This window comes from Sphaeramia orbicularis, chromosome 1, assembly GCF_902148855.1.
Source record: "Sphaeramia orbicularis chromosome 1, fSphaOr1.1, whole genome shotgun sequence".
In the NCBI taxonomy this organism is placed as follows: domain Eukaryota; kingdom Metazoa; phylum Chordata; class Actinopteri; order Kurtiformes; family Apogonidae; genus Sphaeramia; species Sphaeramia orbicularis.
This window is the reverse complement of record NC_043957.1, coordinates 56,602,209-56,626,920: the sequence shown is the minus strand read 5'-3', so window position 1 is coordinate 56,626,920 and position 24,712 is coordinate 56,602,209. Positions and strand designations below refer to the sequence as shown.

Sequence of the window (24,712 nt, the reverse complement as noted above, 5' to 3'; positions counted from 1 at the left end):
CACTTTCTAACATATTAGTCTGTATGTGGCCCCTGAACTAAAATGAGTTTGACACCCCTGCTGTAAATGAATCCCATGCTGTGGACAAATGTTTGAACATACTGGAGGGATTCCACCCTTTTGAAGACATGGAAGCTTTGACAGTGTTCCAGTGGACCTGGTGTCGTCTGTTTGGACCGGTTCTGCCTCAACACCATGTTGGCTACTTTCTGACCAAAACAATGCACGCGTACGCGTGACATCATCACACATGCGCAACGAAATCGATGAACAGAATTGTTAAGAAGGCAGGCAAATGAGTCTAGGAATCGAGCTACTGGGATCTGGTTCTCAAATAGAACCGGTTCTCGATTCCCATCCCTAGCTGTCAGGGTCCATTTTTAATTTACCTCAGGCTCTGGCCTTAACACAGCAGTTAAAATGAGGTCTGTTAGTAGGTCAGTGGGTTTTGTCCAGATAGTAGTCCACTTAGTTTTTTTAGAAGAATATTTGAGGTTCAGTAGTCCACCACAGGAACAACAGAGCACATAAGACACAATGATGTTAAACAGACGCTGAATACAGTGCAATATGGTCACACAGCTATAGATGAATTACATTGATTCTCAAGGAGAAATTCAGTATTTTAATCAGTTCAGTAAAAGGAAAGAAAAACAAGCCAAAAACTATAAATGAACAAGCAGTCATCACCAGTAGTCATCCTTTGCAGATGCTTTCCTGGTTTGTCAGAATGAAATGAAGATGATCTAGATTTTCCAAGGTGTCCACCACTTTACTTGGTGCACGTCTCTCAGCACAGTCCCCAGTGTATCCAAAACAAAAACACTCCAAAGAACAGAAGTAGCTTTTTCCAGTCATTTTATGTCTTTTTGTCTGATGCTGCCTTCCCAGCAGGTAGCAGCATAGAGCAGTGTACAACTGACTGGTGAAACGTGCAGTATCTTAGGGCGGACAGCGTCTTAGGACCTGGGTCTCTTCAGGAAAAAGAGTCGACTCTGTCCCTTTCCATGGAGTGTTCAGGGACCAACCCATTTTGTTAAGATATGCTCCAAGATATTTATATTTTTGCACCATCTCATCACCAACCTCACATATGTTGACCAGGTGAGGAGGGGGTTTAGACCTTCTGAAATTACGAAGTATATTACTGAGTATAATTCAGAGTGATTTCTTAGATTGGAACGGGGGTTATGCATTTAATTACTTGTTGGAAGAAACTGCAGTAGATTGATAGAATCATCAAAAAGGCTGGTTCTGTAATGGGCTTGTTAAGAGTGACATAACCGTCTTGTGATTTTCCTGTTTCTGAGTCCAAAGAACGTGCAGAACTTTGCCTGCTCTAAAACACTGGGTGACTGTGTCACAGCGCTGTGTGCTGCTCTGTCTGTCACTCTGAAACGTGCACAGAACTTTCCTTTTATCAAGTTCCTGTTGATGAAAAGGAAAAGGAAGTTGGTTATAAGTTGGTTTTACTTATGTTTTGCTGTAACAGATTGTTTTCAGCATTTATTACATATAATAATGATAATTAATGGCCAGACATTGAAAATTAAGTTGTTCCTACAAAAAACGTGCAAAAGAATTGGCAAAAAAAAAAAGATATTTTCAGACACTTTTATTGCAAAAACAACATAAACAAAATCCAGGCGGCCTGTTATAATGGCAGTCTTTAAAAGGGTGAAGCTTCTTCTACATGTAGGAAACATCAGGAGTTTCATCATCACTAATGGGCATGGCAGTATTCAAAAGTAAACCAGGACATTCAGTCTGCTGCTGCAGGTCTGTGTCCCTGAGTCTGTATCCAGTTGTCAAAGTACAACTTCACATGTGATGATACAGTGTAGAGGAAGAGGATGGAGCTGAGAAGTGAAGTTTGAAACGAATGAAAAAACAAGACTAGCACTCAAAGATAGACCCCCCCCCCAACCACCAAAATTTAATCATTTCTTCTTTGCGCCAGTATCAACATTTCCTGAAAATTTCCTGAAAATCCATCCATAACTTTTTGAGTTATCTTGCTAACAAACAAACAAACAAACAAACAAACAAACACGCACACACGCAAACACACAAAGCAAAGTGATCACAAAACCTCCTGGTGGAGGTAATGACACCTCTGAGTTGTTGTGTGCGTGCATGTGTTTACCTGGGCTGTGTTTGCTGCTGCAGCAGTGCTACTGCGAGCCATAAGTTCTACACTTCCTACTAACATTGTATCAGTACAACTTCATTTTTCCCTGACTCTAATTTCAAGAAAAGGCAAGAGTTTAACAGTCACATGATTTGACCTATGAGGAAAGAAAAGAGAAAGAAAGAAGGGGAGACTGCACACTGGGATATTTTTTTCACGTCTGTAACACACTGAGTTGTCCTCTCGGCTTTGAAACTATAGTGGTGTCAGTTATCTAAAATACTGCTGATGTTACTTTTACTATCAGTGGGGCTTTTTGCTATTTATTTTTGCCACAAGCTACTTTACTCGCTCCAATCTGTTAACATAGACACAAAAATGAAAACTAACAAGTAAAATGCTACCATGCATGCCAGAAGTACCCATTGTGTTTTAAGTATCACAAATCATTGTGGGAGACAACCAATTTTCCCTCTACTAAAAATTTCATAAATATCCCCAGGCTACTACTTGACTTAATATTTTCTAAATACTACAGTAGTGGAAATGTTTTTGGATACCCTTAAAATTTTACACACATCTAAAATATTATCATGAAATATTTGCAGAAAAATTGTTTATTGTTGTTGGCAAGAAAAAAAATAACAAAACTAGAAAAGCACTCGGAGAGCGCAGACCTCTGCCAAGGCAGATCAGCCCCCCCGATCACCAACAAAATTTAATCATTTCCTCCTTGTGCCAGTATCAACATTTCCTGAAAATTTCCTGAAAATCAGTCCATAACTTTTTGAGTTATCTTGTTAACAAACAAACTTACCAACAAACATGCAAACACGATGCATGCAAACACACAAAGCAAAGTGGTCACAAAACCTCCTGGCGGAGGTAATAACGAAGTTTGTTGCTGGCAAATGTTAGTATTAGGATCTTTATGATTTCTATTGACATAGCATTAGGCTTTTATGAGGCGTTTCCACAGCTTTATACTTCATAGTTTGTTTATTAGTCCTTTATCTGTTCTGTCCAGTGCAGTGGAAGGTAAATGCAGTCATGGTTTACATCCATGCACAGCAGTGTTCAAGAACTAAAGACAAAACATGACTGAAAAACAGACGCAGCTGTTAACGACAACACAACTAACACGGTTTCGACTCAAAACAGTTCAAAGCCTTTTTCAGTTCAAACCCTCAAAGCCATTTTCACAGCGAGTTCCACGTCTTAGGACCTGGAAACAGAAATATCACATGACCATTACATCATCACTTAACAAGCCCATCGCTTGTCAACCTGCGGTCATAAAACTAGTTCCACTACGTACTTTGATGTTATCCCTGCACCTGTTCCCTCCTGAAAAATTCCTTTTTTCTTTGCACACTACAGTTTATTGTTGCAGCTTACTGTTTGATTGTCCGGATGTTTTGACCAGTTCTGTTTTTTCATATGCGTGTTTGCTCTTGTGTTCTATTTTTTATTCCTGTATTCTATTTTTTACTGTTTGCAATGCTGCTGTTGCTGTACAACTTCCCAGTTTGAGATGAATAAAGTCCTTTAGCTTTTAATGTTCTGTATCTCTTCCCAGAAGGGCGGGGGGGAGGACAGGTGATATCCATGAGGCCTTCTTGTTGAGTCATCCAGTGTAAATATGTGTAATATATGTGCCATCTTCTGGCTTAGACATGTAGCATTCACTATATAAAGTCACTGCAAATGCATCCTCATTGAGCTTTGTTTATTTCTCTTCACCCTAGTTGGTGTTGCAATAACTTCCCCATGGTTAACATATTGCTGCAGGTCACACCCTTAAAGTGCACAAAAACACACACACACTTACAAAAAAAAAACAAAAAACAACCCAAGAGGTGGAAGCTCTGAAATGTCCTTACCACAGATGTGAAGAGAATATAACGAAGCAGGCAGATGTCAGAAATAACACTGCATATATTACACATGTAGCTGACAGCATTTTACAATCATACCACAATTTATTTATTTATTTATTCATAAACTGTTTATAATTAAGCTATTAGGCCACTGGTTCCCAACCTTTTTTTGTTTGTGACCCCATTTTAACATCACAAATTTCTGGTGACCCCAGACATTCAAAACAGAGACATTTTTTTTGCTAAAATTAGTTTTTGATCATGTAATAGTTTGCTATACGATGTTGCAAATAAACGTTAATTTTAGACGACATTTAGTCTATATAATGTATATTATTATAGATGGAGGCAGTAAATCCAGGTGTAGATTACTGCACAAAGGGAGAATTGGATTTTCCTTGGTCAGGATATGTACAGTCAGTCCAGCTGTGATTTACAAGGAGGACAATTAATACTGAACAAACAAGAACTCAAACTATGAATTATGAAAGAGCTGCAGCATCTGAAACTGACCACAATGAACATCTGACAGATAAACAGAAGCACAGTGCTGCAGTTTCACACTCAGTTTGTCATGTCTTCTATGTATGGTCATTGTCTCTCTCAGCTCACCATATATTTTTTATTGGCAAGTTTTTATTTTTATCAATTACTAGAAATTTCAGGAGGCCCCATTTGAATTCCAGGCGACCCCACATGGGGTTCCGACCCCAAGGTTGAAAAACACTGTCCTAGGCTGAAAAGTGAAAGGCTGAAGCCACTTGACGAAGTGTCCAAATCTGCAGTTTCTGGAATGCCCACTGGGCGTTGGCCCCAAAGTCAGTCAGTTACTCAGACACTCATGTTAATATGACTGACATTACAGCAAAAACAAATGTGTTCGGCCCAGTGCAAAATGGTTTGATGTCCACAGTTCATGGCAGCTGTATGTGTGGATGATGACATGATGAGACCCAGCAGTGCATGTTTGTCCTCTGTAGGCGACAAGAGTTCATCATACATCATACAGCTATACTTAAAAAAAAGTATAATAATGCTGTCCACTGCAAAGGACATGAAAAAACAAAACAATGCATAAGAAAAAAACTGTTGCATTATGCAGAGTATGTAAAGAATGTGAAGAAGCCAAAGGTTGTACGTTCCTGGAGAGTGTGTGTGTGTGTGTGTGTGTGTGTGTGTGTGTGTGTGTGTGTGAGAATGTGTGTGTGTGTGTGTGTGTGTGTGTGTGTGTGTGTGAGAATGCGTGTGTGTGTGAGAATGCGTGTGTGTGTGTGTCAGTTGGACATACAGAACCCTCATTCACTGAATAAACCCTATTTTTCTTCATGACAGTTCTCTCTGTTGCTGTTGAATGGAGAATTATGTGTAAATTATGTTTACCAGTTCCTAATTAAAGTTAATTAATGGAACTAATTTAAAGACGTATGTTTATGTGGAACACAGGTTTGTACCAAGGTTATAATAGTTTTGGATTTTTCATTATAGTTTAGTTTTATTTAGTTTTTACTTGTTTGTTCTCAAATTCAGTTCGTTTTAATTCATTCATACAACAGGTTTGCTACTTTTTATTAGTTTTTGATTTTTTTCTAAATGCTTAGTTTTAGTTTAGTTTTAGTATTAGTTTTAGTTTTTACCTCCACCAGGAGGTATTGTGATCGCTTTGCTTTGTGTGTGTGTGTGTTTGTTTGTTTGTTTGTTTGTTAGCAGGATAACGCAAAAAGTTATGGACGGATTTTCATGAAATTTTCAGGAAATGTTGACACTGGTACAAGGAAGAAATGATTAAATTTTGGTGGTGATCGGGGATGGGGGGGGTCCCACGGGGGGGCCCCACTGATCGGCCTTGGCGGAGGTCTGCACTCTCGGAGTGCTTTTACTTGTTTATCATATCTTTTTTCTTCTTTGCTGTCATATTCACATAAATCCCAGACAGGACTCTGCTGCTTTAGTCTCCGTGTTTCCAGGTACAGTGGAGACCAGAGGACGACTCTAATCCAAGTGACGCACCGTGAAGTGTCGTATGGTGCCAGCAGCTAAAATTGCTGGAGTGAAATAAATCTATTTCATATCAATCTGACATTGACTAAAACGAAAACGAAGGGAATTTTATCCAGGATTTTTATACGTTTTAGTTAGTTTTGTAAACACACAATACAGTTTCAGTTATTTAGCGTTTTTTCTTTAATTATATACTAAAAAAAATCTGTAATTTAACAGAATTTCACTGTTTATTTTACAGATTTTTCCTGTATTTTAAGATACAGGAAAATATCAATGAAATGACAAAAACAGACTGTGATTTTACATGTCAAATGTAAAATAACATGAAAAAGCTGTAACTGTGAATAACCATAAAATTTCCATTTTTTAAAATAATTTTTTTCTTTTTTCACAGAAAAATACAGTTAAAATACATTTGCAAATGTATCATAATTTCACAAATATTTCTTTTCTATTTATGAGATTAAACTTTTAATTTAAGGTTTAATACTGTAAAAAAAAAAAAAAAAAAATTAAAATCAGATAATATTGCTGACAATTAACCGTCAAAGAAGTATTTGTTCTGTACGTTTAACAAAACTTGTTTGTTAATTGACAAATATCTTGTGTAATTACAGGAGGTTTCACAACAAAAATGTTGAATAAATGTATTTTTGTGAATGTATAACATGTATAAGCACTGATAAACTGTCCAAATACAGTTTTTATCGGTGGATTGGACAACTGAGTCTCATTGAAAATTATTTATATATTCGTTTATAGGTAATTTGAGTGTTTTAATGCATGAAAATGTTCTTTATTGAACATTAAAAAGTAAAAAAAAAAAAAAAAGTGCAAAATCTCTTGTAAAATTAGGGCAAAAAAACTATGTTTTAATTATGGAAAATTACCGTATTTTTATGAGATGGCTATTTTCTGTTATTTTACAGTATTTTTTCGGCACCCCTGCTGCTGGAATATTACAGTTTTTTTACAGTTTTTTTTACAGTGTAGTTTTTATTTATTTCAGTTAACGAAAATGTTTTTTCAGTACTAGTTTTTGTCATTTCGTTAGTTTTCGTTAACGATAATAATCTTGGTTTGTAGATGTTTTTACTCATGGCACCTAAACTTGATTCATATATAAAATGTTGGTAAGTATTAAATGTTGATGTATTTTATAATATTGTAAAATAGTAAAAAACAAACAAAAAAACAACACAATACATTCCCTTTTGCAGGTTATGAAAGGTAGTAAGTCTTTAATAAATGGTCTAAAATGCTGATTGATTAAGAGTAAGTAAGTAAAGTTCCCAAAGCAAGTCACATGCTCTGAAAATACAGCATCACCCATGACAAATAACAAACTAGTTTACAAGCTAATTAACTATTTCTAAACACTAAATGCAGGGTTTTTTTTACAGCCCTAAAGCTGGTGTGGTGTCAACAGAATAAAAAACTCAATTTATCTGTCATGATTTTTTTTTTCTTGCTATTATAATCAACATTCGACCTGCCACTTTAAACATTAGATAGCTTGTAAACATTCCAACTTGGTCTCAGGGTCAAATTCCACCCAACATTGATCCTGCAGCTCAGTATGTTCAGGGCCACAGCGCAGACACTGACCAGCAGAAAAACACAAAGACACTGAGGGAGGTAAGTGCATGTCTGTCTGGTGCTGTTCCAATCCAGTTTACACGATTCACTCTTAAACTGATTAACTATTAAATAGTTCATTTGTTAGAGTCTGCTCTAGATGCAATCCTTCTGTCAATAACAGCTGTGACTTTAACCCCTTCATGCATGAATTATGAGAACCATAGTTGAGATTTTTTTCCTGAGTGTTTTTTTTCCTTTTTAGGCATGAAAAAAACAATGCAATTGACAATTTTTTATGACCCTATTTTTCATGGCGTTACAAAAATGTCCACTCAGCTGGACACCATGCGTTTAGTTTTTGAAGCAAAGAAACGTGTATTTACTGACATACTGTGTGAAAACTATCAAATACAAACATTTTTAAAGACACTAATCTGATGTTTTCTCACATTTTAACATACTCAAATACTAGTTATTACTTACTTCATGGAGATAAAATGCAAAAAATAAACCTTTTTGATTAAGAAAACTGTTAATTACAGTCTAATAATAATTAGCAATTGATTTACACTGAAACATGTTACTGGAGATCAGGCTTATCAAGAACAGCAAAGTTACAATAATGGTGTGAATGTCGGTGTATGGGCTGATGCATTAGTGTCCACTGTGTTGGCTGATATGGAACTAAAACAACAAACCCCCTGAATATACAAGAGAACAGCTGGAGAACAACTGTCCACTGGAGTGACCACTGTGCATGAAAGGGTTAAAGGCAGCCTATGGCAGAGCAATGACTTCTTTAGACGGATGTTATGAGTAAGACAGGAAATAACCACTGATGTTGAAAATACTGCTGATACATTGATCTGAACTCTTCAGGAAATGAAGCACTAACCGCATTCAGAAAGATCAGATAAAACAAAACAAAAAAAAAACAAAAAACAAAAAAACAGCTCTGAATAGTCATGGGCTAGTGTTTCATTCTTCACACAGTTATCATGAACCTGTACTAAGCTGTCTTCTCTTTCTCATAAATAAGAGGTCACAAACATGCGGCCAAAGGTTCCAATCCAGCCCATGTGATGAAATAGCAAAGTGCAAAAATTCCACAGTCAAGGCTGTCGAATTTATGTTAGTTCAGGTTCCACATACAGACCAACATGATCTACAGGAAAATAATAACATACAAACCATAACCTACAAAAAATAATGGCTCCATATTTTCTTTCTCGGTTTGATGTGAAAAAAAAAATCTTACATTAGACTGTAAAAAAAAACATACAAAAACTGTATTATTCCGGCAACTGGGGTGCCAAAAAAATACTGTCAAATAACGGAAAATAACCATCTCACAAAAGTACAGTAATTTTCCATAATTAAACTACAGGTTTTTGCTCTAACTTCACATGAGATTTTGCATATTTTTTTGACTTTTGAATGTTTAATAAAGAATATTTACATGTATTAAAACAATCAAATTACCTATAAATATGAACAAACATTGTTATAAAACAAATAATAGAGCTTACATGTTATACATTCACAAAAATAAATTTATTCAACATTTTTGTTGTGAAACAAGATACACAAGATATTTGTCAATTAACAAACAAGTCTGGTTAAACTGACAGAACAAATACTTCTTTGACGGTTAATTGTCAGTAATTTTGTCTCATTTTATTCTTTTTTACACTATTAAACTTTAAATTAACAGTTTAATCTCATAAATAGAACATAAATATTTGTGAAATTACGATACATTTCCAAATGAATTTTAACTGTATTTTTCTGTGAAAAAAGAAAAAAAAAATGGAAATTTTAAGGTTATTCACAGTTACAGTTTTTTCATGTTATTTTACATTTGACATGTAAAATCACAGTCTGTTTTTGTCATTTCATTGATATTTTCCTGTATCTTAAAAATACGGAAGAAATCTGTAAAATGAACGGTAAAAATTCTGTTAAATTACAGATTTTTTTTTTAGTGTATGCCTATAAATAATGACAACTTCAAATTTTTGTCTTTGTTTTAGTGCAAAAAATAAAATAAAATTATGAAAATATTTACATTTACAAACTATCCTGTAACAATAAAATGTGAATAACCTGAACAAATATGAACAACCTGAAATGTCTAAAGAAAATTAAGCACAATTTTAACAGTTTTCTGCCTGTTCCTCAGTGTTTAGTGTCTTTGTAGATCTGATCCATAATGCACATGTAGAAATGATGAGTTGAGGCAGAATATTGTTAAAATTGCACTGATTTTTCTCAAGAAATTTATTTTTTTTCAGGTTATTCACATCTTTTTTGTTTGGATAGTTTATAAAAGTAAGTATTTTCATAATTTAATTTGGGAGGGGGGGGGGGGATTTGCACTAAAACAAAGACAGTTTGGAGTTGTCCTTATTTATAAATCAGGGTTCTCAAACTCATGTTCTTTCAGGTTCCACATTCAGGCCGATTTGATCTCCAGTGGGCCGGACCAGTAAAACAATAACAAAATAACCTATAAATAATGACAACTCCAAATTTTTGTCTTTGTTTTAGTGCAAAAAACCCCCCATTAAATTATGAAAATACTTACTTTTATAAACTATCCAAACAAAAAACATGTGAATAACCTGAAAAAACTGAAATTTCTTCAGAAAAATAAGTACAATTTTAACAATATTCTGCCTCAACTTATCATTTCTACATGTGCATTATGGATCAGATCTACAAAGACACTAAACACTGAGGAACAGGCAGAAAATTGTTAAAACCATGCTTAATTTTCTTTAGACATTTCAAGTTATTCATATTTAATTGTTACAGGATAGTTAACAATTTAATGTTGTTGTTTTTTTTGCACTAAAACAAAGAAAAAAATTTGAAGTTGCTCATTCAAGATTTTTTGCTTAATTCCAGATTTTTTGCTAAATTTTTTTTTGGGCTTAATTCAAGATTTTTTTTACTTAATTGAAGATTTTTTTTTTTTCTCAATTCAAGATTTTTTCCTTAATTCAGGCTTTTTTTTTTTTTTTTTTGCTTAATTCAATTCAAGACTGTGCAATTTTTGCACTTTGCAAAAACATCTCACGGGCCGGATTGGAACCTTTGGCGGGCCGCATTTGGCCCCCGGGCCGCATGTTTGAGACCCCTGTTATAAATTATTATGCTATTATTTTTACTGGTCCGGCCCACTGGAGATCAAATGGGGCTGAATGTGTCCCCTGAAAGAAAATGAGTTTGAGACCGTTGTTGTAAAATAATAAAACCTATGTAATGTACAATCAACGATAACAATCATAAAAGTAACAGTGTGGGTTTTTTAATGTGACTTCAAAATAATGTAGTGTGTTCTCTTCCCTGATCTCCTCCTTTAGCCCTATTGGCCCACCTGCGGGCCGAAAAAATTATATTAATATTCATCTACTATAAAAATATAATAAATCAGGACAATGGATGTTTTTTTCAACTTTTGCTCAAAGTTTAGACCCTAATGTTAATAAAAGTGCATCAAAAGTGTATTTTAGTGCAAACTTTAATGTTCAAACATGATTTTTAATCTTTGTGGGGTGAAATATACACTATGAACCCTTTCATGCACAGTGGTCAGTACAGTGGACAGTTCTTCTGCAGCTGTTCTCTTGTATATTCATGGGTTTTGATGTTTTAGTTCCATATCAGCCAACACAGTGGACACTTACGCACCATCCCATACACTGACATTCAGACCCGTACTGTAACTTTGCTGTTCTTGATAAACCTGATCTGCAGAAACATGTTTAAGTGTAAATCCGTTGTTATTTGTTAGACAAGAAGTTGTTGTTTTTTGCATATTATCTCCATGAAGTGAGTAATTACTAGCATTAGAATATGTTAAAATGTGAGAAAACATCAGATTAGCAGCATGAAAAATGTTTTTATTTCATTGTTTTCATCTCACTTTCTGATATTGGGTTTTAAACATGTTTCTTTACTTCAAAAATTAAATGCATGGATATTTTTGTAACTCCATAGAAAAAAAACTTGATCGCATTGTTTTTTTCATGCCTAAGGGGGAATAAAAACACTGAAGACAAAAATCTTGACTAAGGTTCTCACAATTCATGCATGAAAGGGTTAAAAATCTCCGACACAAACAGTTAATTATTTATGCATATCACTGTCAATCCAGCTGAAAAAAAAACAGGCGAGGATAAAAAATTCTAATTTCTCTTGTAGTTTGTTCCAGTTTACTCAGGCAGAGTAATAGATACAATATTTTAGACAATGGGAATAGATTCTGTGAGGTCAGTAAATGTCCATAGACACAAGAACATCCATCTGAACCTTATTATTGTGAAGGAATTCTTCATTTACTTTGGGTATGTCTGTTTAGGCGTTTTCCCCCTGAAAATATGCTCAGGGTTAAACAGGTTAAGTTAAAGGCTCAGTCACCAGAACAGATGTCTTCATGTTGCAGAATGTCTGAGCCCAGACACTCGGCGGCGCTCACACTCCCACCTCAGACCCTGACCCGCCTGGTTCGACAGTGGCTGGCAGAGGACACGCCCACCTTCGACCCTGCAGGAGCGTGTGTGGGCTTGAAAACGGTGGAGGCCAGGCTGTTGTGTAAAACGCCCAACAGTGTCCTGGCAGGAAGCCCCTTTTTCACAGCACTGTTCACTGAGGTGGGCTGCACTGTGGAGTGGATTTACCAGGAGGGAGCTGACATAGGTGGGCTTCACACACTTCAGTCGAAAGCACTTTTAGGAACCTGGATATGATGATGATGATGATGATTATTATTATTATTATTATTATTATTATTATTATTATTATTATTATTATTATTATTATTATTATTATTATTATTATTGTTATTATTATTATCATTATTATTATTATTATTATGGACAGGTTAACTGATGAAGACAGAAGGAAAACGTTTGCACATAGAAACTCTGAGCAAGTCAGTAGAAGTTTAAATGCTCAGATTTAATCTTTGTTTCGCATTAAGAGTCAAAAACAGTTGATATTAGGACTCTATGGAAGTACGTCTGTCTCATCAGATTTTGAATTATGAAAGCTCCTTTCTAGCACTGAATTTTTTTGCACTGAAATTAAGTATCTGAATTTTTTTTTTATTATTTTTTTTGCACTGAAATTAAGTATCTGTTTTTTGTTTGTTTTTTGTTTTGTTTTGTTTTGTTTTTGCACTGAAATTAAGTATCTGAATTTTTTTGACTGAAATTAAGTATCTGTATTTTTTTTGACTGAAATTAAGTATCTGAATTTTTTTTGACTGAAATTAAGTGTCTGTATTTTTTTTTTTTTTTTTTTTTTTTTTTTTTTTGCACTGAAATTAAGTATCTGAATTTTTTTTTATTATTTTTTTTGCACTGAAATTAAGTATCTGTTTTTTGTTTGTTTTTTGTTTTGTTTTGTTTTGTTTTTGCACTGAAATTAAGTATCTGAATTTTTTTGACTGAAATTAAGTATCTGTATTTTTTTTGACTGAAATTAAGTATCTGATTTTTTTTGACTGAAATTAAGTATCTGAATTTTTTTGACTGAAATTAAGTATCTGTATTTTTTTTGACTGAAATTAAGTATCTGATTTTTTTTGACTGAAATTAAGTATCTGAATTTTTTTGACTGAAATTAAGTGTCTGTATTTTTTTTTATTTTTTTTTATTTTTTATTTTTGCACTGAAATTAAGTATCTGGTTGTTGTTATTTTTTTGTTTTATTTTGTTTTGTTTTGTTTTTTGCACTGAAATTAAGTATCTGAATTTTTTTGCACTGAAATTAAGTATCTGAATTTTTTTGACTGAAATTAAGTATCTGATTTTTTTTTTATTTTTTTTTGCACTGAAATTGAGTAACAGTAGTAGTAACACCAATTTTTTCTCTTTGATTTATTGCAAAGAACATTAAACTCTGATATCCTTTAACAATAAAATGTCAATAACCTGAACAAATATGAAAAACCTGGAATGTCTAAAGAAAAATAAGTGCAATTTTAACAATATTCTGCCTGTTTTGTGTCTTGGTAGATCTGATCTGTAACGCACATGTAGAAATCATAAGTTGAGGCAGAATATTGATAAAATTGTACTTATTTTTCTTCAGAAATTTCAGTTTTTTCCAGTTATTCACATCTTGTTTTGTTTTGGATAGAAATAGTTTTATTATTTAATGAGATTTTTTGCACTAAAAAATTTAGAGTTCTCATTATTTATGGGTTATTCTGCTATTATTTGACTGGTCCGGCCCACTGGAGATCAAACTGGGCTGAATATGGCTCCTGAAAGAACATGAGTTTGACAGCCCTGATATAAGCTATCAACTTCAACCACAGCTCAACTGTTCAACTGTGTAAACTTTCCAAAGAAACCTTTAGTGTGACTAACCAGACTGCTTGTGTCGTCATTTCTCTTTGTCTCCCTTTTCCATGGAACTCCAGTCGCTTTAACCCTTTCATGCATGAATTGTGAGAGCCGTAATCAAGATTTAATTTCCTGAGAGTTTGAATTCCTCGAGGCATTAAAAAAACAATGCGATAGAAGTTGTTTTTATGAACCCATTTTTCATGGAGTTGCAAAAATGTCCACTCAGCTGGATGCCATGCATTACATTTTTGAAGTAAAGAAACATGTTTACTGATAAACTGTGTGAAAACTATGAAAAGTAAACATTTTTAATGTGGATAATCTGATGTTTCCTCACATTTTTTTTTAAACAATTTTTATTTTTCAATTTTTAACAGTACAAAACAGTCTCCTCAGGTTGAGGAGTAAAAAAAGAAAAAAAAACAGATGAAAAGAATGGCCTGTGATGGTGTCAGAATATTAAGGTCCTTTAATAGATACATTTGTCTCTGAATGTCAGCCACTTTCCGCAGTTTTTCACAAAGAGATTTTCTTTTAAATTCAGTTTATATGTAAGATGTTCCATGACAAGTATATCATCTATGACTGAAAGCCATTGTTAATCAGACGGAGCATCAGTCTTCAGCCAGTTCTTTGTTCTGGTCTTCTTTCAGGCCACCAGAAGGATCTTGACAAGATATCTGTCTTCTTTATGCACTGATTCTTCCAAATATCCAAGGTACAGAACAAGACAAGAATTTGGGATTGCATATCCCAACACCTCACAGAGAGCTGAGTGAGCCTTCCCCCAGAAGGGCTGGATATTTGAGCATTTCCAAAACATGTGTGTGTGATCTGAATCCCTGTGATTACATAGTCTCCAACATGGCTGTTGTTTTCTCACATTTTAACATACACTAATACTAGTCATTACTTACTTCATGGAGATAATATGCAAAAAAAAAAAAAAAAAAGTTAAAAAAAACCAAAAACTGTTAATTACAGTTTAATAACAATAACTAGCGCTTGATTTCCACTCAAACATGTTAGTGCAGATCAGGTTTATCAAGAACAGCAAAGTTAGAGTAACGGTATGAATTGCAGTGTGTGGGATGGTGCATGCACTGCAAAAATCTAAATCTAACCAAGTGTATTTTTCTCATTTCTAATTAAAATATCTCATCACACTTAAAACAAGACAGAATCACCTAAAGAGTAACTTTTTTTTTTTTTTTGGCTTAATTCAAGCAAAAAATAAATAAAAATCTGCCAGTGGAACAAGTGAAAATTATCTTGGTAAGATTACTTGAAATCAGATTTTGCAGATCTACTGTCTGAAAATCAGTTCTTATATCTCACTGAAAAGTTCCTCTTTGGGTGATTCTGTCTTATTTTAAGTGGGATGAGATATTTGGACTAGAAATGAGAAAAATACACTCGGTAAGATTTAGATTTTTGCAGTGTGAGTGTCCACTGTGTTTGCTGATATGGAACTAAAACAACAAAATCCATGAAAATACAAGAGAACAGCTGTCCACTGGAGTGACCAGTATGCATGAAAGGGTTAAATGATGACTGTGAATATGGCTGTTATTTCAGCTCACACAATACTGGATGGCTACATAAATCCATATCAGTCCTATTCTTGTGTAACTGTAAAACATGGCTCCTAAATGTCCTTACTGAGTATCTAGTCTTAGTCTTGCCATAGTCTCAAACCCCTCAGAGTTTTGGTCTTGACACACTCTGGTCACTGGTAATGAAATGGTCTAAACCAAGGGTGTCAAACTCATGTTAGTTCAGTTCCACATTCAGCTAAATTTGATCTGCAGTGGGCCGAACCAGTAAAAAAATAACATAATAATAAATAAATAATGTCAACTCCAAACTTTTCTCGATGTTTTAGAGCGAAAAAAGTCAAATTACAATATGAAAAGGTTTACATCTACAAATAACATGAACACACTGAAAAAAAATAAGTGTAATTTTAACAATATTCTGCCTCAGTTTATCATTTACACATGTACATTATAACTTATAGATCACCGTGGATCTACAAATACATAAAACATTTAATAACAGGCAGAATATTGTTAAAATTGTTCTTACTTCTCTTAAGACATTTCAGGTTGTTCATATTTCTTGAGGTTATTCACATTTTTCTGTGAAATTACTAGGGCTGGGCAAGTTAACGCATTATTACCACGTTAACGCATTCATTAATTAACGGCGACAATTTTTTAAATCTCCTGTTAATGCCGTTCTGCCTTTCAAGCAAGTCTACGTTCATTTATATATATATTCATTTTTCTTAATTTTGTTCAATATTTATATTTTCTTAATTTTTGTGCGTTGTGTTCATTATTTTCTTTATTTGTGTTCATTTAATTTGTGCATTTTCATCATTTTTGTGCATTTTGTTCATTATTTCCTTCATTTGTGTTCATTTAATTTCTGTATTTTCTTCGTTTTTGTGCATTTTGTTCATTATTTTCTTCATTTGTGTTCATTTAATTTCTGTATTTTCTTCATTTTTGTGCATTTTGTTCATTATTTTATTTGTGTTCATTTAATTTTTGCATTTTCGTCATTTTTGTGCATTTTGTTCATTATTTTCTTCATTTGTGTTCATTTAATTTCTGTATTTTCTTCATTTTTGTGCATTTTGTTCATTATTTTCTTCATTTGTGTTCATTTAATTTCTGTATTTTCTTCATTTTTGTGCATTTTGTTCATTATTTTCTTTGTGTTCATTTAATTTTTGCATTTTCATCATTTTTGTGCATTTTGTTCATTATTTTCTTCATTTGTGTTCATTTAATTTCTGTATTTTCTTCATTTTTGTGCATTTTGTTCATTATTTCTTTCATTTGTGTTCATTTTATTTTGGTATTCTCATCATTTTTGTGCATTTTGTTCATTATTTTCTTCATTTGTTTTCATTTAATTTCTTCATTTTTGTGCATTTTGTTCATTATTTTCTTCATTTGTTTTCATTTAATTTCTTCATTTTTGTGCATTTTGTTCATATTTTCTTTATTTCTGTTCATTTAATATTTGTATATGCCATTTTTGTGCATTTTGTTCATTATTTCCTTCATTTGTGTTCATTTTATTTTTGTATTTTCATCATTTTTGTGCATTTTGTTCATTTTTTCCATCATTTGTGTTCATTCTGATGATGTGAGTCCACTCCTCCTTCTGATTGCCCCCCCCCCCCCCCATCACCACTAAAATTTAATAATTTCTTCCTTGTGCCAGTATCAACATTTCCTGAAATTTTTATGAAAATCTGTAAAGGAGGTAAAAAAGCAAAACTACCTTAAATTTGTCAGGGTATTTGAGCTACAGTATTTGCCTCCGTCTGCACAGATGTACAACAGCGGGCTGATTCAGTTTGTGTGTGGCCTTCTTCACCAGGTCCAGATGCTGTAACGCTGACGGCTGTGGTGCGAGGCCCGGCGCGCTGCCTCCTCCTGGGTGAAAGGCCGGCTCTGAACTGCCTGGCCCGGGCCTCGGGCATCGCCACACGATGTTCGCAGCTCCAGCAAATAGTAACAGCAGAAGGCTGGCACGGAGAGGTGGCCGGTACGCGCAAGACCACCCCAGGGTTCCGTCTGGTGGAGAAGTACGCCATGCTGGTGGGGGGCGTGTCCATGCACAGACAGGACCTGAGTGGAATGGTGATGCTGAAGGACAACCATGTGTGGGCTTCTGGAAGTATCACACAGGTGCAAAGTTTATTACCTCTGCCAAGGAGGTTCTGGTTTTGCCAGGGTTTGTTTGTTTGTTTGTTGGTTTGTTGGTTAGTTAGTAACATAACTGAAAAATTTAAGGATGGATTTTGATGAACTTTTCAGGAAATGTCCAAAATGGGACGAGTAACAAATGATTAGATTTTGGGAATGATCCGGATCACTGTCTGGATCAAGGTTAGAATAGTTTTGGATTTTTCATTATAATTTAGTTTTATTTAGTTTGACTTTTTTTTCTCTAATGCAGTTGGTTTTTATTAGTTTCTAGAGCAGGTTTGCTCATTTTTATTAGTTTTCGTTATTTTCTAAATGCTTAGTTTTAGTTTAGTTTTAGTTTCTTTATATCTTTTATCGTCTTCACCGTCAAATTCAAATAAATCCCAGACAGGACTCTGCTCTATGGAAGTAAATCTGTCTCAGCAGATTTTGAATTATAAAAGCCACTGAATTTCTAGCACTGAATTTTTTTTGCACTGAAATTAAGTATCTGAATTTTTGTTGCCATCACATGACCAACATAACATAACTTTATTAGCTGGCTGTCAGTTCGACTTGAGATAGAATCACTGCTTATCCTCAGTGTCCTCAGTGATGTGTGATCTGAATTTTTTGAATTTGAAATTTTGCAACTGATTTTTTTAATTCTAAATTTATGAACATAGTACAACTGAGAGACAAAAAAATTCAGATACTTAATTTCAGTGCAAAAAAAAATTCAGTGCTAGAAATTCAATGGTTTTTATAATTCAAAATCTGATGAGACAGATTTACTTCCATACTGCTGTTTTCTCCCAACTTTAGTCTCCATGTTTCCAGGTAGAGTGGGGACCAGAAGACGACTAAACGACAAGTGACAAGAAGTGACGGACCGTTAAATATCATATGGTACCAGCAGCTAAAGTTGCTTGAGGGAAATAAATCGATTTCATATCAGTCCGACATAGAGAAAAACAAAAAACTAAGGGAATTTTATCTAGAATTTTTATTATGATTTAGATAGTTTTATAAGCACACAATACAGTTTCAGTTAGTTTTTTTTTCTTTTTCTTTTTCTTATAGTTTTTATTTATTTCAGTTAACAAAAATGTTTTTACAATTCTCGTTTTCATCATTTTGTTAGTTTTTGTTTACGATAATAACCTTGGTCTGGATCCTGGAATTTTTAAAAGGATTCTTTATCATTGGGAGATAGGGATATTTTCAACATATGTATGTGGAACTCCACAATGAATGGTCAGTGCTTGGTAAAAAAAAAAAAAAAAAAAGTTCCCAACAAGTTCTACAAGATATTGGATCCAGATCAATCTTCGGGGGGGGAGGGGGTTGTTTGTTCGTCTGTCTGTTAGCAAGATAACTCAAAAAGTTATGGACAGATTTGGATGATATTTTCATTTTCACTGATACTGGCACAAGGAACAAATGATGTTTTTCATTTTGGTGGTGATGGGGGGGGGGTGATCTGCCTGGGCAGAGGTCTGCGCTCTCCAAGTGCTTTTGTAGTTAAACAACAGAATTCTACATGAAACAATGAAGCCCTTAAAAAAGACAACTGTCATTCAAATGAAATACAGTATATACAAACAAAGCGAGACAGGAATTTTGAATTTATTTGAAGAACTTTGTTGTGAAATTTACTGAAAATGAAACAATAAGTATTATAAAAAAAAAAAAAAAAAACTTCCAAGGAAACCAGAAGTTATTTGGTTGCAGTTCCCCTTTAGAAGTTCTAAAATGTCTAAACAAGATAGAAGAAGTAATGATAGGAGGGGTTTGTTTTTAGAAGTAGGTTGCAAAAAAATAAACAAATGAATCCATTAAAATTAAAATTCTGACATAACAACTAAGAGTCATAGATGTCTCTGATGTAACATGTCTCAGATTCTATTTATAAAATATTTTGTAAGCATAAACATTTCAGTTTGAGTGCAACACACATTACATGTCATGTGACAAACTGTATTACATGGCTTTTTCTGTTTATAAAATGAGGAAAGTTCGAGTCCATTCTCACGGTTTCGGAGCCTTGACAGTCTGTGGCAGTCGGTGATTTTCCTCCTCTTGGTATCTGTACTTTCTCAGTGGGAAACAGATGTGGACAGTCCAGCACCAGCACCCTGTTGGACCCTGGTGCAAAATTAGGCCTGGCCTTGTCCAGCTGAAATAATCCTGGACTTCAGGGAAAACATATTAACTTGATTACAGCATATGTCTCTGTTAACCCTTTGTGTTCACATCACAGGTCCCTTTACATATACATTACTCTATTGGTTATTTTTCTATGATTCAATTCCATTTCAAACGATTATTTGAATAGGTGGAAAAAAAAAAAAGTGAAAAAGACATCTCTGAAAATGATAAACAACTTGTCCTTTATTCCAGAACCAGCTGAAAAAAAACACAGAAAGTTTAAAAGTAAAAGGATATATATAAAAAATATAATATAGAAATAACAATAACAACAGTATAAAACAGTGTTTTTCAACCTTGGGGTCAGGACCGCATGAGGGGTCGCCTGGAATTCAAATGGGGTCACCTGAAATTTCAAGTAATTGATAAGAATAAAAATTAAAACTTACTAATAAAAAATATATGGTGAGTTGAGAGAGACAATCCCAATCCATAAAGACATGACAAACTATGAAGCTGAAACTGCAGCACTGTGGTTCTGTTTATGTGTCAAATGTTCACTGTGGTCAGTTTCAGATGCTGCAGCTCTTTCATAATTCATAGTTTCAGTTCTTGTTTGTTCAGTATTAACTGTCAGCCTTGTAAATCCAAGCTGGACTGACTGTACATATCCTGACCAAGGAAAATCAAATTCTCCCTTTGTGCAGTAATCTACACCTGGATTTACTGCCTCCGTCCATAATAATATACATTATATAGACTAAATGTTGTCTAAAATTAACATTTATTTGCAACATAGTATAGCAAACTATTACATGATCAAACACAAATCAATTTTAGCAAAAAAAAAAACCCAAAAAACATCTCCATTTTGAATGTCTGGGTTCACCAGAAATTTATGATGTTAAAATGGGGTCACGAGCCAAAAAAGGTTGGAAACCACTGGTATAAAAGCAAATATAAAAATATCTATAGATAAAAACATCAACAAACAAGTCAAATGACATCTACAAACAATATGTGCACTGCAGTCTTCAGTACATTTGGATCCAACTTAATAACTTAGTAAAAACTTACCATGGAACTAAAAATAAAGACAAATAAAGACAAATATTTGTAATGTTTATGTTACATCTTAAAACTTTAACAGTGTAAGTGATGGTTCCAGTGTAGAAAAGTGAGCATATAGACATTTTCTGCCTGTTTGTACTCCATGTTATTTGTGTTGATCCTGGCGTCATGTGTGTCACAATAAGCGTCCATGTGAAACACAACAGTGGAACCAATATTTAACAGTAGCAGAATTAAGACAATGCAGCTTTAATTCAGGAAAATTGAAACCACACTTTTTTAAAAATTTGAATCAATTAATTGACTAATCATTTCTGCTCTAATATTAACTTGTCAGTCTTATTTTGTCTGTGTCCCAACTGTGTTTTGTGTGTGTTGCAGGCATCAATAATGACATTTTTTATATTTAGAAAATAGCCCTACAAGTTGATCAGTGAAGGCAACAAACATATTTACCTCCACCAAGGAGGTCATGTTTTCATCAGGGTTGGTTTGTTTGTTTGTTGGTTGGTTGGTTAACCAGATAACTCAAAAGTTATGAACGGATTTTGATGAAATTTTCAGGAAATGTTGATACTGGCACAAGGAACAACTGATTAAATTTTGGTGGTGATGGGGGGGGGGGGCGCTGATCTGCTTTGGCGGAGGTCTCCAAGTGCTTTTCTAGTTTATCCTCCTCAGACCCAGCTTTGGGTTTTCTGTCCACATGTGTGGACAACAGTTTCACAACTTTATACAAAAAAAAAAAAAAAAGAAAAAAGAAAACTGTCCACCACAGAGGACATTCCATAAAAATTTGTAAAAGTGCATCTGAAAAAACTGTTGAATCATGATGTTTCCAATCTTGGCACTTATTTAATAAAAAACAAAAAAAAATACTTTGCTGACATTTCCTGGGTCTGAGGAGGTTATATAAAGGATTTTATTGCATGTTTTACAACGCCTCAACTTTTCTGGAAATGGGGTTTGTGCTAGTTAAGTGCTGTGTTAAATGACTAAGTGGAGTTCATTTTCACACTGTTCTGTTTGTTGTCTAGGCGGTAAAGGCAACCAGGTCGGTGTGTGGTTTCAGCAGCAAGATTGAGGTGGAGTGTTGCTCTGCAGAGGAGGGCAGAGAGGCAGCCTCAGCTGGAGCTGACATTGTCATGCTAGACAACTTTAAACCTCAGGTACAGAATTTCTCCATTCACTACCACACAGGGATGTAACGATATGAAAATTTCATACCACGGTTATTGTGACCAAAACTATCACGGTTATCATTATTATCGCGATATTATTGAAATTGTGCTCAAAATGTTCAAAAAGTACTGATACACACAATCTGAAATAATTTAACCAAGTTGTATTTTGAATGAATGAATAAATAAATAAATAAATAAATAAATAAATAAATAAATAAATAAATGAATGAATGAATGAATGAATGAATGAATGAATGAATAAAATAATTGGCACAATGTACACTCAAAAAAATAATTAGGCCAAAAATGTTGACTTTATGTATTTTAATTACATGTAAATTTTCCATGTAATTTTATTACATAAGTTTAATGTAAAGAGTTGCATTTAATACAATGTTTTTTCTATCAAATTGAGTCCATATGAATAAATTAAATACCTTCAGTCACATTTGCTTTAGTTAATGCAAACTTTTACATAAACTGTGTTTGACTATGACGCTCAGCCTTTTTATGTGATCTACTGTAGTAAATAAAGTTTACTTTATTTGTTTAGATTCACTTCATACTAAGCTAATAACTAATACTACATATTCACATTATGTTTGACTTTTTCGGATAAATAAACTTTAAATTTCATATACTTCAGTTATATTTTACTTTAAAATATTACTTCATGTTTATTAGAGCCAAGAATCATTTTTTTGAGTGTACCTTCTGTTGCAGAAACATTCAAATATTAACCCTTAGTGGTCTGAGCCTATTTTGGCCGTTTTTCAGTCCTTTTCATTTTGCCTTTATATACTATATATGTTGATCGATGTTGTATGTTCACTATACCCATGTTTGGGATCTGTTTTTCAGCACAACTTCATCTATACCATCTGCCTATTATTTTTTTCACTTTAATCTACTATAAAAACATAGAAGGCCAGAAAACACAAAAAAAAATATAAAATCCGATTTGAAAAATGTATTTATTTTATTGCATAAATAACACACAGATGTTTAACGAACCTTTTCAAAGACTTTAAAAGTGAATATTGGTTCCAAATATTAGGTATATACAATTAAAACTGTAATAAATTAAAACTAAACTCAAATGTTTGACATAAAAGCATAGCTTTACATCAGCATTTTCTCCGGAAAAGTGCGGTAGTCAAACACGGTTATCATGATAATTACAATTTAAACAGTAATACTAACTGTTGGCAATTTTACCGCAGTTTATCGTTATACCGGTAATCGTTACATCCCTACCACCACATGAGATAATACTTCTGTGTTTCATCTGTAGGAGCTCCACGCTGCTGCTCAGTCCCTTAAAGATGACTTCCCAGCTGTACTCATAGAAGCCAGTGGAGGAGTGACTCCAGAGAACTTAGCCCAGTTCTGCTCTCCACATGTAGACATCATTTCTCTGGGCTGCATAACCCAGGGCTGCCCAGTTGTGGACTTCTCCCTTAAAGTTATTCACTGAATCTTTCAAGAATGATGATTATCACTTAACCCTCAAAGACTCAAACAGCCTGTGGCTACCTAAATGTACAGTGTTTAATAAACGTGGACCACGAATTCTATCGATCCATGTAAATGATTGGTGTAAAATGCAGTTTGTCATCTTGTCATGGTCGTCAGATATGACCCATTTGGACGTTCAGAGGCTCTGTGGTGAACGTGGAAACACCATCATCTTCTACAACACTGATTCATCAGTAAAACCCATGGAGTTCTGGAGTACATGGTAGTTTGGACACATTTGTTTTATGTTCAGTTGATGATATATTTTGATGAAAAAGTTACTCTTTCCTTAGTTTTCTCTGGAATAGAATAGAATAGAATAGAATAGAATAGAATAGAATAGAATAGAATGCCTTTTTTTTTTTTACCTCCACCAGGATGTATTGTGATCACTTTGTTTTGTGTGTTTGTTTGTGTGTTTGTTTGTTTGTTTGTTTGTTATCAATTTTATGGGAAAACTATTCCAACCATCTTTACCAAATCTTCCTCACAGATAGGCCTAGGCCCTGGGACCAACCCATTACATTTTGGGCCAAGTAGGCCAAAGTTCAAGGTCAGAACATCTACAATGTTCCTATCCCTCATCATTGAGCAATTTTTGAAAATTCATAAAAAATTCAAAACGACTCCGATTAGCCTCCAATTTGATCCACTCGTAGCTTAGAACAATATCTTGTATCTGGCACAAAATTGTCCACATCCACTGTGGAATGTGGACTCTGTGGACGTTTACATTTAACATTGAAAATCCCATTTACCACACATTTTTCATTAGGTTATGTTTTCATCGGGGTCTGTCTGTCTGTTTGATTGTTAGCAAGATAACTCAAAAAGTTATGGATGGATTTGGATGAAATTTTCAGGAAATATTGATACTGGCACAAGGAACAAATGATTACATTTTGGTGGTGATGGGGGTTTTTTCTAGTTGTCATTATACATACAGTATGTACAACGAAATTAAAAGAGACAACTCTCTAGTGGTGCGTAGTGCAAAACAGTTTAAAAGAAAAAAAAGAAAGGTGTAAATATATATACAGAATAAAAACAAGCATGTCACCAACCAAGAAACAGTACAGATAAATATATATTGCACTTTGACCCTGGCTGGACACTACGGATG

General features: G+C 34.0%; 1 protein-coding gene across 1 annotated transcript; it reads left to right on the top strand.

The window, feature by feature from the left end:
• Positions 1–994: 994 nt before the first annotated feature.
• LOC115426561 (nicotinate-nucleotide pyrophosphorylase [carboxylating]-like) lies at positions 995–23,642 on the top strand. The gene is made up of 5 exons (XM_030144656.1): positions 995–1,104; positions 12,044–12,297; positions 17,355–17,665; positions 21,925–22,056; positions 23,366–23,642. The coding sequence occupies exons 1-5, from the start codon at positions 1,094–1,096 to the stop codon at positions 23,546–23,548; spliced, it is 891 nt and encodes a 296-aa protein (XP_030000516.1). The 5' UTR covers positions 995–1,093; the 3' UTR covers positions 23,549–23,642.
• The last annotated feature ends 1,070 nt before the right edge of the window (positions 23,643–24,712 follow it).

Bases quoted from the DNA above. Each gene is read 5' to 3' on its own strand.
- LOC115426561 (XM_030144656.1), top strand. The intron at 12,298-17,354 runs GTGGGCTTCACA...CTTCTTCACCAG, and splicing joins CCAGGAGGGAGCTGACATAG to GTCCAGATGCTGTAACGCTG. The intron at 17,666-21,924 runs GTGCAAAGTTTA...TTTGTTGTCTAG, and splicing joins CTTCTGGAAGTATCACACAG to GCGGTAAAGGCAACCAGGTC.